Genomic DNA, 14,754 nt, shown 5'->3' on the forward strand with positions numbered 1-14,754 from the left:
CTTGGCCCGATTCGGATTTTGTGATCCGGTTTCTCTACCTCAGTCAATCAATGACCCGCCTTATTCCATCAATCACCTCACTCACTCTCAGATCTTTTATCCCTAACTTTGGAGATTCGGGTCCAATCCCTCAAACCATTTTTTTTTAATTAATCATTAACCACAGCTATCGAGAATTGGTAGCTTGAATATTTTCATAAATTAAAATTTTATTATAAATATTTAATTATTGAGGTGATGATACGATTAGGAAGATGTGATGGAACATTTTGTTAATGTATGTTGATTGTGAAAAACAAGTCGTAGGTTTTAGATCAGATGGGTAAAGACAGTGCTAATAATTTGCAATCATCAAATACACTCTAACCCTAACCACATATATAATATCATATATGTTACTGATTTTTTGTTTGTTGCTTCATTGTAATCTATAAATTATTAATATACACACTCACTCTTTAATCTTTAAATATATAATAAAATAGCAGCGATCATGATTCCACAAAATAGTGAAAAGCATTGGATGCCCAAAATACATATTATATTTTTATATATATATTAAGAAAAAAGGTTTCTATAGGAAAGTCATGAAGTGATTTATTAGAGTGTCCATATTAAAATAAGAAGAAAATACATTTTTTCACTTATAAACAGTGATATGTGACACTGCTACATTAATATTTTCGATAAATTATAATCATTTTTTTAAAATTTAACATAGTTATAAATACTTTCTTGTTGTTTTGAAAATTTATAAATAACTTCTTATATTAGGTTGGATATGATTTGCATCCAATTTCTTAGTGAATTCAATGTTATTTTGGATTATGAATTATAATTCTATATATATTTTTTAATATTTTACAAAATATTTATGAACTAATATTCTCAATAAATTATTTACTTTACTAACTTCCAGATTTTTTTTATATATGTTTGTAAATATTTTCTTTAAAAAAATATAAAAAGGGTAAGATAATAATTTTCATTTTACAATCTAAGAACTGTATGGTTATTTCCCATTTGAAGGAAATATTTATAATTTTTTAAATAATAATGGAATACTTGTAATTAAGCCAAATTTCAGCAAATAACTATAATTTGTTCTATTTTGTTTGTTGTGTCAATAATACTTTAAGTTGATTTTGTTTTTTTTTTAAATATAACATTTTGATTAATATATTTTAATTTTATTTAGGGAGATTACTCGTTCCTCCTCTAAAGTTAGTTGTATTTACACGTAGACCATTTATGGTTTGAAAAACTACATCTAGCACCCATAAGATTTGCTTCTGTTTTACAAATAAATCCCTCAATTAGTGAAAATGCACCGAATTTGTTGATGCTAACAAAAAAATAGAAAAGAAAATTATATGTACCTCCAATAGACTTATTACTAATTTATTGCAGGTCAAATAAATATTTTTATAATGAAATTACCTTCATACATCTTCACGCGTTAATGAATGTGAGGAGGTATATCTTCACCGTTAGAAGGGCAGTTAAATAAAAAAAATATTTGACCCGCAATAAGCCAGTAATAAATCAATCGAAGGTAAATCATCAACTTTTATTCAATTTTTTTATTAGAATTAACAAATATGATGAATTTCGACAAATAAAGGAACTTATTTATTAGACGGAAGCAAACCTCATGAGTGCTAAATGTAATTTCTCAAATAACCAGGAAATATACGTGTGATTACACTAAATTTCAAAGGATAAAAATACAATTATCTCTTTTATTTATAGTATAAAAAATTATTTATTATACTGAGCGTGGAAAACAAACTGGTAGACAGAAAAATGAAGAGGGGTTAAGTAATGGGGAGAAATAAGATTCATTGGTGATGCGTGAGTGGGCCCCATATCTCCAGGCGCATATAACTCTCTGTTTCCTATCCACATTTACAAACTTTGTACATAAAATATCAACATTGGACTTCACTTGAGATGTGTAAATCGAATGTAGTCTACTTTTGATGATCAGTTGATTATATGACTTTGATCAACATTTGTTAGGCTGAGGTTTGGGTTCAAACAATTTCAAGAAGCCAAATTTAATTTCTGAAACATTTTGGTAGAATATTCAATAACAAAAGAAAGTGACTTGAATGGAAAGGGATGAACACAGTTTTTACGCCATCTCCTCACCATTCACAACCTTGATTCACGTTTAAACTCGTGATTCTTCAACTCAAATTGCCAACATAAACACTATTACAACAGGAAAAAACAGGGACATTTTTTAACCAACATGCCAATGAATTCAGGGCTTGATTCCCATTTTCCAGGACATGGTAAACTTCTTTCCCACCGGCAACTCCAGGCCTTTAACCTCCACCATTACATTCTTCATCTTATCCCCACCCTCTTCCAGTTTCTCCGGATATTTGTGTTCTGTTGAGCTGATTTCAACCTTGGAAGTCTCTGCAACTGCATTTCCGTCTACTTCAATCTCAAATGCACTTCCGATACCTTTTAATCCAAGTACGGTTACCTTCTCGACGATCAATCCCTTCTCTAACGCGAACTTACTCTCTTGAACATCAGACCAAATCTTCACCGTCCCCTGACTAACTGTTGCGTAGAAATCAATGTATGTTGCGTAGCCGCTGCCAAGTTTCAACTCAGGAAGTTCATCGTTGTCTAGGAAGAGATTCCCCTTAGCTTCTCCTGTAGTTGCACCGAGTGGGAAGGAGACTATTAGAGTAAAGGGCGTCTTTCTTGCTTCTTTAGAGATCAATCCACCCTGCTGCATGGGTATAATCGCGTTCTGATACAAATGCACGTTGATAACGTGTAAAGGCGCATCGCATGTGAGGTAATGTGATTCCTTTGAGACAATCACCTTTGTCATGTCAAACAAATTGTACCAGCTACCAGGAGGGAAGAGAACTTTGACCTCAGTTTTACCCTTAGTCAACACGGGAGACACCATAAGACTGCTCCCAAGCAGGAATTGAGTGCTCAGTCCATACAATTTAGTCTCATTCGTGAATGTAAAGAACAGGGGACGAGCAATTGGTGCTCCAGTAGTATGTGCCTCGTAGTTCAGAGTGTAAAGATACGGTAAAAGCTTGTACCTCATTCCTAGAGCGTTTCTAGCAGACACAGCCACTGATTTCCACTGGTAAAGCTCCTGCCTTGGAGAATAGAAGTTTGCATGATCCCTGGAAAATGGGTAGAAAGCACCAAGTTCAATCCATCTGTTGCAAAGTTCTTCGGTGGGAGCTGGATAGAATCCGCATATATCTGAACCAACCATCGGAACTCCAAATATTCCAAAATTCAGCATTGTAGAGATTGAATATTTCAAATCTTTCCATGTTCCCTTGTTATCCCCTGTCCAGTGTGCAGCGTATCGGCCTGAACCAACATAAGTGGAACGTGATAGTATAAAGGGGCGCTTGCCCTCCAGCCCCTGAAGCGCCTTGTGAGTTGCAACGGATTGTGAAAAACCATAAAGACTGTGTGCATCATACTCCAATACTCCATTATAGTGGTATGCACTGGTTGCTATGGTTTTGTAACCTATTGGAACTTGTATTCCAGAAGCATTTATCTTGTAGGGTGGATCATCCCATCTTGTTTTCGTTATGTTCTTGCAGTCGAGGCAGCAAATCCAGCCCGGTCCAGTTCCATTAGGGCAAATCCTGCCCTCCGGAAGTGTGCACAATCCGTTGCAGAAGTTGGACGCTTCATTCATGTCTATCCAAAGACCATCAACAGGTACAAGCTTGTGGAACCGCCGTATTTCATCACCCCACCACTCAACGGTTTTCGGATTAAGAAAGTCAGGGAAGTTAACAGCTCCTGGCCAGACTTGGGCCAGGAAGGGCTTGCCTTCATACTTTATGAAAACATCATTCGCTAGGCCTCTTTGGTAAACACCATAGCTCTTGTTAACACCAATTCCAGGGTCAATTATGACGATGTATTTCATGCCCCGAGCATGAATTTTCTCCAAGAATGCCAAGAGCTTTGGACGGGGGTAATTGGTGGGGTTAAGGGTGAAGTCCTTGTGCCCATCCATGTGATCATCATCGTTCCAGATAACATCCAGTGGAATCTTGGCCTTCTTGTAGTTTTCAACTACGTCTTCAACTACTGATAAATTATGGTAACCCCATCTGCATTGATGGAATCCTGTAACACCATGAAACACAGTATTAAATTTGTTATGTATTTTTCTCTAATATTATCATCAATAAGACAAACCAGTTATGATGGACCAACAGGCGTTTCCACCTAATCAAAGTCAGCAAAATTAGCTACTACTTATAAGTTATAACCTATATACATAGCAGGGCATCTGTCCCACCTTCCTCCATCAATGCCATGAATATGAGCAACCGATATATCGAGGCCCTTAGAGGTTCATGTAACAGCACAGACTTCGCTACAAAAATTATTTCTTTTAGAAACTGAAGCAGGGAGAAGGGCAAAACTCTTAAATTGATTACTGGGACCTCAAGATAATACGTACTGTGCTTTTCATGCCTTCTTTCAACTGGGGAAGAATGATATACCCTCCACCCCATGTGCCATCCAACTTCTCAATAACATTTACCAATTCATTGACATTTACATGCTTTGTACCCTACAGACTGTTTGCCATATGAACCCAAACCGTACGACCTCATAAAGACTGTGATGTTGCATGTCACCATCAACTATAAATGCTATATCACCCTCCTATTGCTCCCTACATCTCCATTACATTTTGAATCTGATGACAATTGACTTGAGTAACACAGAAGAAAGATTGATCTTGAAAAATGGTGCCGCACTGTCTATTATGGAAATTGGATCTAAATGCAACCTCATGAGGGGAGAACAATATCTCAGTAGATAAGTGAGATGAGGAGGGTGCCGACAAGAGAGCTTTTCTTGTGTTCCAGAAGTTGGTTTCTACCAAGATTAAGTATAAATGATGAACTTTCTGGTAATGATAAGGTAGAAAGGGACGTTGAAGAGAGAAAAGAAGAGCCATTAAAATTGATTGCAACACATGTTTCCATGTGGGCCTTGGACATTGTCGACATGATTTCGTGCAGAAGAAAATAGAATTTCTTGCAAAATTTACCACAAATTCTTTTACAAGGAATAACTGATGTTGGGGATGCTAAGGTACAAGGCAAGGGCAAGAAATGTTAGAAAGAGAACAGTATTGACCCTATGCACCAACCTATTTTTTTAGCTCTATCTACAACAGAACCAGAGATGTATCGCAAAATTCCACCCTCAGGTACGTGACATTACACATCTATGATAAAATTCAGAAAACAAATCTTGGAATTATCAAGAAAAGAGTATCTGTAACGGTGACGTGTATAAGTATGACTTACCACAAAGAAGAAAAAGCTCATCACTAGAAAAGAAATGTGATGCAACAATGTTATCTCCCCATTACTACAGAACCCATTCCATCCTTGTCACACGCTATTGTACAAGGGCTATTGCTCTGTTTCTTCTTCCTCTTATATTTTTCTCCTTATACTGTCAATAAATGTAATTTCTAAGTTTTTTTGGCTACGGCAACATAAAGTTCGTGTAGAATCTTGATGAAATTGTTCGATCGTTCTCTTCTAGGTGGTTTTAGATCAAACAGTGCTGATTCTCATGAACCCGAATTAACTGTTGCAAGGGGAAGACTCTTAGCCAATTCAACGAGGTCCTTATTGCACTAGGCTAACTGTGTTTTACTATAACTTATGCTAGGATGACAAGTTGTTTAAATGCAGAGGGAAAATGTCGGTGAGCCCGGAACACAAGTCAAGTCACTATCTTGGCAATAAATAGAAAGTAATAAATTTATGTTGGTGACCCCTATAAGCGCCATAGCTAAAATTACCATCTTCTACAAAAACAGCAAAAGCCCTTCAAACAATTCAACAACCAACAAACATTTCTAATGCCAAAACATATTGAAATGAACAAAACTGACAAACTTGAAATGGAATGAAGTCTTTAAAAACTTACCAAAAGCCCAGTATGGCATTGGAGCTGGACGGCCTATGAAGGCAGTATACTGATCAACAACAGCCAAAGGTGAAGGACCAGAGAAGAAGTAAAGGTCAAAAACACCCCCAATCACTTTATATGTCAAAGAATTCCCTCTGTAAAAAACATCCATCCCATTGCTGTTCAGCAGCAAGACTGCGTGGGCAGAGGGCTTCCCTTTGACATTTCTCAAGTCCATGTACACAGGGTGTGACCCATACAGATCAGCATTAAGGTTAATGGCTGATATATCAGTGGTGTACAAAGTGTAAGGATCGTTGGGGTAAAGTTTAATCCCATGGGGCTGAGTGTTCTCTCCCAGACCATACAAAGAAGCATCTTTGGGCAGTTTAGTGGAAATCTCAAGGTATTGGTCTTTAAATACCAAATCACTGTAAGGGTCTGAATCCTCAGAGCTGGTATCAAAAAGGGTCTCGCCATTTGATTTTCTTTTTACAGAAAAACTAAAAGGGTCTGATTCGTATGCAAAAATCAGCTCATTTCCTGCATATTCTGCAGCTGTGAGCTTGTACACTCCCTTTCTTGAACTACCAATTGTTTGTTTTAGTGAAGGGGGACTTTCCCTCGGCAAAAGATCGTACGGAACCTCCCATCTTTGCTTTTCAGCGTCAGTAATGTGAACCCTCAAACGGTTGTCTGTTTCGTGCCTGAGAGACAAGTGAAAAAAAAAGCCAAGAAAGTGGTATAAAGATCATATTTTATCAAGAATACCCTGTCAGCCAGTGCAAGCAATGCAAATGTTAAAAAACAAGAAACGATCTTGCAGTGTCGTTGAGTGGGAAACTTACTTGACATAGAGCTGCAAGAGGGGAATATCAGGGCCATAAATATTATTTTTCTCCTTCACTTGCAGCTGGCCCACAAGGCCACCATTTGGAGCCTCTTCAATGGAGATCAAACGGTAGCCTTTACCAATTTTCTTCGGAGGATTAGTGCTAGCAGAAGCTAAATCAACTTGAAATACACATAGAACCAAGAATACCAGCAAAAGTCTAAGAGAAGAAGATAATGACAGGGGAAAAGGGAAACAAAACAACATGGTTGCTAGGTTGAATGGCTTTAGAGCTAGTTTATTTCTGGAGGGGCATTGGGTATATAATGGCCAAGAATGGCAGAAAGGTATAGGATACATGTGATGTGTATGAGGTTCGCATTCTATGAGGACATCTCTTTCCATTTGCATGTGACTGTGATGTCTGTTTGGGCCCCAAAATTTTCAGACCCTTTTATGTGATATTTGTTTCCATCCCCATGACCAAGCAAGCAGTAAGTTCTCTTCAGAATGGCTTGGTTTGCTGTCTCTTGCAAACCCACACTGTTTATTGATTACTCATTCTTGCAGCCACTGTTGATATATTTGTAAATTTCAGCTTGCACAGGATCCTTTTTTATTACAAAAAATCACTTTGATTTGCATTATACACTATACAGTGCACTCTATTTGTTATATTACATGTGTTTTTAACAGTGGAAAACCTAACTTTTAACGAGAATAAGTCACTTGTCTTTACACTTTAATTACCCAAGTTCCATGCTGACATCAATTTTTTTAAGGTTTCCAAAGCAAAACAATGTTCGTCAGAAACACTGGAAATATGGTCACAATCTCATACATGATAAGGTTATCAAGATCTCCAGAAATTTCAAGAATGTATATAAACACTTCCATGCATTTGTGCCTCTGACAACATCTAAGTACGTGCACCAGCAGAAGTATAAAGATAGCAACCATAATTTATTGGTTAGTGGCAAAATATATGAGTTATTTAAACTTTTTGTAGTTAGGAAAGCTGCATATATAAAATCATTTTCAACCTTCCCCACATTTGCTACTGTCAAGAGCCCATTTCTCAATATATAGTTTCATTAAATTGTGAGAGATTGATATTATAACATATCATATCTACCCCCAATCCAACTGCATTTATGACCAGCAGTACTGCTCCATAAAGTCTGCACTAACATAATTAAACCTCAGCATTCCCTCTCTTCCTTCTATATAGATTGTTGAATATAATATAAAACTGTAAAGGTGATAATTGATATTGTGTGTAATTGGTGTTAGATAAGAAATAAAATGTAAATATTATAACTGATAGAGTATGATTCCTTCTAAGAAACAAATATTAATTTAAATGAAAAGTTTTTCAAAAGAAGAAAGTGATGAGAAAAATATGAGGGATAATTTCTCCTAAGTCCTAAGCTCTCCTATCCACATAATTTTATGTATTGGAAAGGGGTAAAGTTGTGAGGAGGCTTTTATTTATGGAGTTTGCATTTTGTCTGCGATTTCTGGGACACTTCTTCTTCCCAATTACCACCACTCCTTCCCCCCTCTCTCTCTCTCACCCTACATTGGAAATTCAACACTTCATTACCTCAATTTTACAAATTAAAAAACAGTCTTCACAAACCAAGGAAAAAAAAATATGAGCTTTCGTTTTCTTTCAACAATATAATAAGATAAATTTGAAAAACGCCCACCGTGGGGCTCGAACCCACGACCACAAGGTTAAGAGCCTTGCGCTCTACCGACTGAGCTAGACGGGCTTTTGATACTTTTATACCGTAAAATTATAATTGTTATAAATCACGAATACCCCTCAAAATGATGAAGTAAACATTACTACTTTACTCTTGTTGAAATTTTTTGAAAAACTAAAATAAAAATGCTTTAAAAAATGTAAAAAGAAATTGGAAAGTGGGTAAAATGAATAATCCATAGGATATATTGGTCCATAAAAATATTTTTAAAAAATCTTCAAAAGATACATAAGATTATAATTTCATAATCCAAAAAAGTCATTTTGGTAAGTTATTACAAAAATTGAATAAAAACCTAACCGATGCTGATGGAATGAATTTGTTGTTTAACGAACGTTGAAATCAAGAGTGTATTTGTAATAAAATAAGGAAAAATATTTATAGTACAATTAAAATGCAAAATGGAAAACTAAAAGGTGTGAACTCATAATAGATTTATATAACTTAAATGAGAAAAGAGTTTAATGAATTGAATGCCGACGTTAATTCAAGTTGTGGATTATCAAACTATAAATGATAATATCAATATTTTGTTTCATTGAGTTATTAAAATGAATAATTAAAGGTAAGGCAGAAATATAGAATTTCAAACATAAACCATTCTGGATGTACTAACACTAGGAAAAAAAAATTATTGGTTATATATAATTTTAGTAATTATGGATTAAAAATCATGATAAATAATTTTTATTAACCACGATCAAATAAAATCGATGCAAAAATATAGATTTTCTACCAAGGAAAAATTATTTGTTATGGTTAATAGTTATGGTAAATATTTGCTAATATTTTAGCTACCCTCACAAATACCACGAATAATAAGCATTGTATAACCATAGTTAATGACTACTTTATTTTTAACTATGACAATTAGCTATTGTTAAGTGTTCAATTTTTTTTTTTTTTTTTGTAGTGTAATTAATAAAATAACAACCAATGATTGATTGTAGGTGGCATGGCAGTAGGGCTGGGCCTAGGGGGGGTACTATCTTTCCCGCGTAAAATAAGAGAATCCCATGTCGGCTGTCGCGTTTCCAACACAATTAAATCATATTTACAACCCCAATACAATAAATACGTCGAAAAAAATTAAAATTATGATTAAAATAGTGACATGTGAAGAAGAAATTAACTAATAATATATTTATTATTTTAGGACAAATTATTTGATTATACATTTTGAATGTTTACCATCATAACATACAAATGAGATTAAAATGTAAAATTATATTTGTGACAATAGATAAGACATAAAGCTTATTAAATATCACTTCAATTTTATTATTTTCTCTTCCTTTTAAATTTATTAAATACAAAAATTATTAATCTATAATGCATAATTAAATATTCTAGTTGGACTGGATTAACAAGGATATCCAACCTAGTCAAGTGTGGTAAATACGGCCTTAGTATATCCACCACTCATATTCTATTTTACCTAATTGACAAGCATACTCAATGTGTGTTCCATGTATAACTATAAATTTAAAAGACCATAAGTAAGGGTAATTTAAATTTTAGTTCCATGTAAATCATTCTGTAATTGTTCAAAGTATTGACAATTTAGTGCGGACTTTATGGGTGGATAATGATGTTCAGGTCTCACAACTAAAAAGGTTGTGAGTTCCAATCTTATATATTTACGTATTAGTCTACTTTTATAATAGTACATGAATGTTGTTTCTTTATTTCACCTGAAGTCGTTGACTGATTTAAAAATATTATTATACTACGTATCGAATATTGTAATAGTTTATTATTGGCTTTAGAAATATGATTGTATAAATAAATAAATAAATACAAAGTTTGGGCTTTATGGTTAGTTAATTACTTCTCTTCCTTAACGCTGAAAAATTATAAAAACTCGTAATAGGATGTTGGCCCCCATAGCCATAGGTTTGCCCATGGGGCTTTGTATCTTTATTTTGAGACATTTTACTCTTAGGGAGAAAAGGCCAATTGAGCTTGTGAGGCGGTCTTGGCCCAATCCTGGCCGACTAGTGACGAACAGCTGTCCCAAAACTAAGAAGAACTTTTTTGGGAAATTTTTAAAATCGATCAAAACACACTCAATATTTGATTTTTTTTTTTATATATCTTATATGTGTGATTTTTTAGTTTTGAACTTTCTATATATGATATATATAAACACACATATATAAATATAATATAAAAAAGAAATAATTTTACGATTAACAATTATTTTTATCTCTAAAAAACATAATATTAAACATACAACACCTATATATACATATATATATATATATAAAAGATATATGATTTAACAATGAACAATACTTTTTATCTCCCAAAACACAACATCAAATATACAACACTTATTTTAAATTACTGCCAAAACAAATCCAAACATATATTATTTCAAACACATACTTATTTATCTTTATTTTTTTCTCTCACTATCTTCACAAAATAAAACAAAACAAAAAAAAATTAATCCAAACACTATGTATAGGTGTTGGTTTGGTGAAGATCAAATTTGATGCTTTGTTTTTATTAAAAGAGGAAACAAGTCAATTTTATAAAGTGGTGGCAAGATTTCAAATTTGTAAAAAATATGAGTAGATGCTTTATTTATATTAAGTTACTAATTGGAAATTTTGGTTGTGGTGAAATTGGAGATAAGAATTAGTAGAATGATGAATTTTGATTTGAATGTAAGTATGATATAATGAGAGGAATTCCAATCTTAGGTTAATAATAGTGATGAGGAGGATTAGATGTTATAAGATAAATGATGAGCCCTTAATCAGTTTCCACCCATCTTAATATTTTCCCACACATATGCAAATTCACATCAAATTCCCGTCAAACGCTGCGCCTCCCCAACACAAAATCTCACCACATGCTCAGCATCTTTGCTGCTCACCCCTTCTCTCATCTTCATTCCTTTTTATTATTTCACCCTTGATTTGTCAATCAAATTTAATGCAATTACTGAAATTTAAATTTTAATAATGTATAAAATATTATTTTATTTTTAATAATATATATATATATATATATCATTCTACTTTTACATTAACATTCATAGTCAAACGTAAACTAATTCCACCAATTTCTTTCCACGACTCCACCCCCCAAAAGAGAAGACGACGTCAGCAATAATGCATCAATCTATGACGTCATCCCCGTCCGACTTTTTTCCTAAAAATCCCTTTAAATTAATGCAAGTGTCTTTCATGTCTTAAACGCCAAATATTCACACACTCAAATCTTATTTTATTTTTATATATTCTCTGTCTCCCTTTACTTCTTTGTTGTGTTCAATGGAAAAGGAGAAGAGGAAACGGCAAGACGACGGTGAAGCAGCCGGCAAGAGAGGGAAGCCCCGGGAGGAAAACGACGGTGTGAACAGGCCCGTGCCGGCTGATGAAGAGGTGGACGAGTTCTTCGCTATACTCAAGAGAATTCAGGTGGCTGTCAAGTACTTCAAGAGGCGCAACGGCCACAGGTGTGCCGACCGGGGCCTGATGACGGAGCCTCTGTGGAGACCGTCGTTCGAACGGGAAGATTTCGACGGAGTTAAGAAAGAGCCGGCGAGCTCGGAGGACGATCAGTATGGGGGTTTGGATCTTAATTCTGACCCGGCTTCGGATTCGATTTGAGGTTGTGATCGGGTTTAAGGATAATTCAAAGAGCCCAAAAGGCAATCGGGTTGAGCTGGACACTAGAATTGGGTTTCTTGTCGCCTTAATGGACCTCTGACGGGTGATCCAATCTTATGGGTCTGGGCCTAAATTATACTTTTGCAGACTTTCTAATTAATTTTGATATTATATACGTTAATGCTTGGTTTGTAGTAAGAGTTGCTATGCGACTGTAAGTTACCACGACAATTAAATTATTACATCAAAAATTGAAATTATAATCATATTTCGCTCTAAAATTCTCAAATTAACATATTTATAAATACCCAAAAAACCATGTCGACATAGTTTACACCGTCACACTTGCCGAGCCAAAACCCAAGTTATGAAAAGTTGAAAACCCACAAGAAACACAGGAGGAAACTACATAGAAAATAAAATGTCGAGGAAGTTTCATCTAATATTGTCGTATGCTAAAATCCTTCTCTTTCTTGGTTTGTTGTGTTTCATTGCAATTACCTAACCAATTTGATTGTAATAAGTATGTAGCACTCTTAATCGTTATTACGATTATATCTTCCTTAAATATTATATTTAAGGTAATTCATATATCTATATTTTTAAATATGCACATAATCAATATGCACACGTAATCTCAACGTCACAACAAATACAATCAACTCACAATATTATATATATACGCGTATATCAAACACCACAAAGTAATTTATCACAAGTAATTCCCACACTTTTAATTCCTCTTTATACAACTAAAATGTAATTTGTATTTTAACTAACAATGAAGAGAAAACTATATACTGGCTAGACCTGACCGAATAAAGCATTTGGATCTAGTCTTCGACACGCAGACACCTCAAGATCTACTCCTGAAAAAAAATATCAGTAAAGGAATGAGCCTGCAACTCAGTAAGTAAATAACCAACCCTATCTGTATACGTATATCAATTATAGCCCATACAAGATAAGTAGTCAACATGCATAGAATATAATCAATGTAATCCCAATATAATCAAATTTATTGCACCACATAGCCAACTCGCAATAAAACAATCAATTAAACTCCTCTTTTTCTAGTCTGTTTACCAAAAGGTGATATAGTGTCTTTCGCATCAACTCAATCTCATAATTATATAAAACTCAAGTGAATCCCCTTGACAACCGGCTCATCAGTCTCATTTCGCATCGCAGCTCTTTTCATATCGCATCAAAGCTCTTTTCATTTAAATTTTTTTCTCATATCGCATTATAGCTCTTTTTGTTTTATTTTTCCGTACAGGCTTTTCAACACATCAAAAGGTATTCACATCACAATTATATTTAATTTCCAGCACTCCCTCATTTCCACGTATCACTATTTCTGTAAGCAACTAGCAAAACCATATACAGACATATTCTCATTTTCAGCATCCATCCACATATCATACAACCATGGAGTATTTCAATGCATTTTCTCATTTCACGTTCACAATATCATCATTCAAATTAAATCATCCATCACTTATACATTTTTAGATAAATCAGCTTTGACATGAATCATAAATTTATATAAAAGTAATACCACAAATAAAGGGAACATATATAGATAATACTAATTATTTACTTACATCGATCTTACAATATTTTATCTAACCCAATAAATAATTGTTCAATCCTTTCATTTTATCCTTGTATCCTATGATGAATTATAACGCATATAATTAATATATCAAGAATATTGTAATTTTTAAATAGAATATTAAATACTATTCACACAATTCCTAATAATTCTTTAATATTTCATTTCTATTGAAATATAAATCTTCGTTCTAATTCTTCTTAGTAATTAGACACTCCAAGCTTCATAAAAATACTTATAATTTATCAATTAATTCATAAAAAATCATTTACTCAAACCTCTCATATTTTATAACTTCCGCTCTTACAACGATTATAAATTAAATCATTTCAAAAATCTCATTTTTTCTATTCAATATGTATAATATTTCAAATACAACTTTCTAATATTTATTAAATACAATTTTCGAATATTTTTATAAGTTTTCTATCAATTTCTGGTTGTTATGGTGTTGTAAAATGTAAGAGGGGAGAGTGAGGCGGTGGGTGGCCCATGTGCTGCCAACCCTACTTTTTTTTTTTTTTTTTGAACTATACATATTTTTTAATGTTATTTAATTTTTTTTCGTAATTACCATTACGTCCTACCTAATTTCTTAATTAATATAATTGCTCTCAATTATCATAACGAACTCCAATTTAATTCATTAAAGTTTTAATAAATTTTTTTTTAATTTTAATCTATAATTTATTTACTAATTAACTAAATTTCATAAAAATTTATCAATTAATCCTACAATTATGTATTATAATCTGTAGAGTATCACAAAGTTTTTTCTAGCGTCTTCCTACCTATCTTAGATAGTTAGAAGTGTGCTTTAGCCTAGTGAGTGACTACTCCAATACTTTGATTGTTATTTCTCAATAATTCACTTTTGAACGAGAATAAATACTATAATTCGGAAAACTTGCTAGAAAAATAGTTGGTGTTGTATAATTC

The 14,754-nt window shown here is 33.6% G+C and overlaps 2 protein-coding genes and 1 non-coding gene across 3 annotated transcripts; 1 reads left to right on the forward strand and 2 right to left on the reverse strand.

The window, feature by feature from the left end:
• On the reverse strand, positions 2,057–7,282 carry LOC105161052 (alpha-xylosidase 1). The gene is made up of 3 exons (XM_011078620.2): positions 6,816–7,282; positions 5,986–6,674; positions 2,057–4,149 (listed from the first exon to the last, which is right to left on the reverse strand). The coding sequence occupies exons 1-3, from the start codon at positions 7,208–7,210 to the stop codon at positions 2,270–2,272; spliced, it is 2,964 nt and encodes a 987-aa protein (XP_011076922.2). The 5' UTR covers positions 7,211–7,282; the 3' UTR covers positions 2,057–2,269.
• On the reverse strand, positions 8,505–8,577 carry TRNAK-CUU. Its single transcript has one exon. It is a non-coding gene; the product is annotated as a tRNA-Lys (tRNA).
• On the forward strand, positions 11,767–12,465 carry LOC105161061 (protein NIM1-INTERACTING 2). Its single transcript, XM_011078632.2, has one exon. The coding sequence runs from the start codon at positions 11,859–11,861 to the stop codon at positions 12,195–12,197; it is 339 nt and encodes a 112-aa protein (XP_011076934.1). The 5' UTR covers positions 11,767–11,858; the 3' UTR covers positions 12,198–12,465.

Source organism: Sesamum indicum, linkage group LG1 (assembly GCF_000512975.1).
Source record: "Sesamum indicum cultivar Zhongzhi No. 13 linkage group LG1, S_indicum_v1.0, whole genome shotgun sequence".
In the NCBI taxonomy this organism is placed as follows: domain Eukaryota; kingdom Viridiplantae; phylum Streptophyta; class Magnoliopsida; order Lamiales; family Pedaliaceae; genus Sesamum; species Sesamum indicum.

Coding starts and splice junctions, on each gene's coding strand:
- LOC105161052 (XM_011078620.2), bottom strand. CDS start 7,210: ATGCAAATGGAAAGAGATGTCCTCATAGAATGCGAACCTCATACACAT. Junction 6,675..6,815: donor CTCTTGCAGCTCTATGTCAA/GTAAGTTTCCCA, acceptor CTTGTCTCTCAG/GCACGAAACAGACAACCGTT. Junction 4,150..5,985: donor AATGCCATACTGGGCTTTTG/GTAAGTTTTTAA, acceptor ATGGTGTTACAG/GATTCCATCAATGCAGATGG.
- LOC105161061 (XM_011078632.2), top strand. CDS start 11,859: ATGGAAAAGGAGAAGAGGAAACGGCAAGACGACGGTGAAGCAGCCGGC.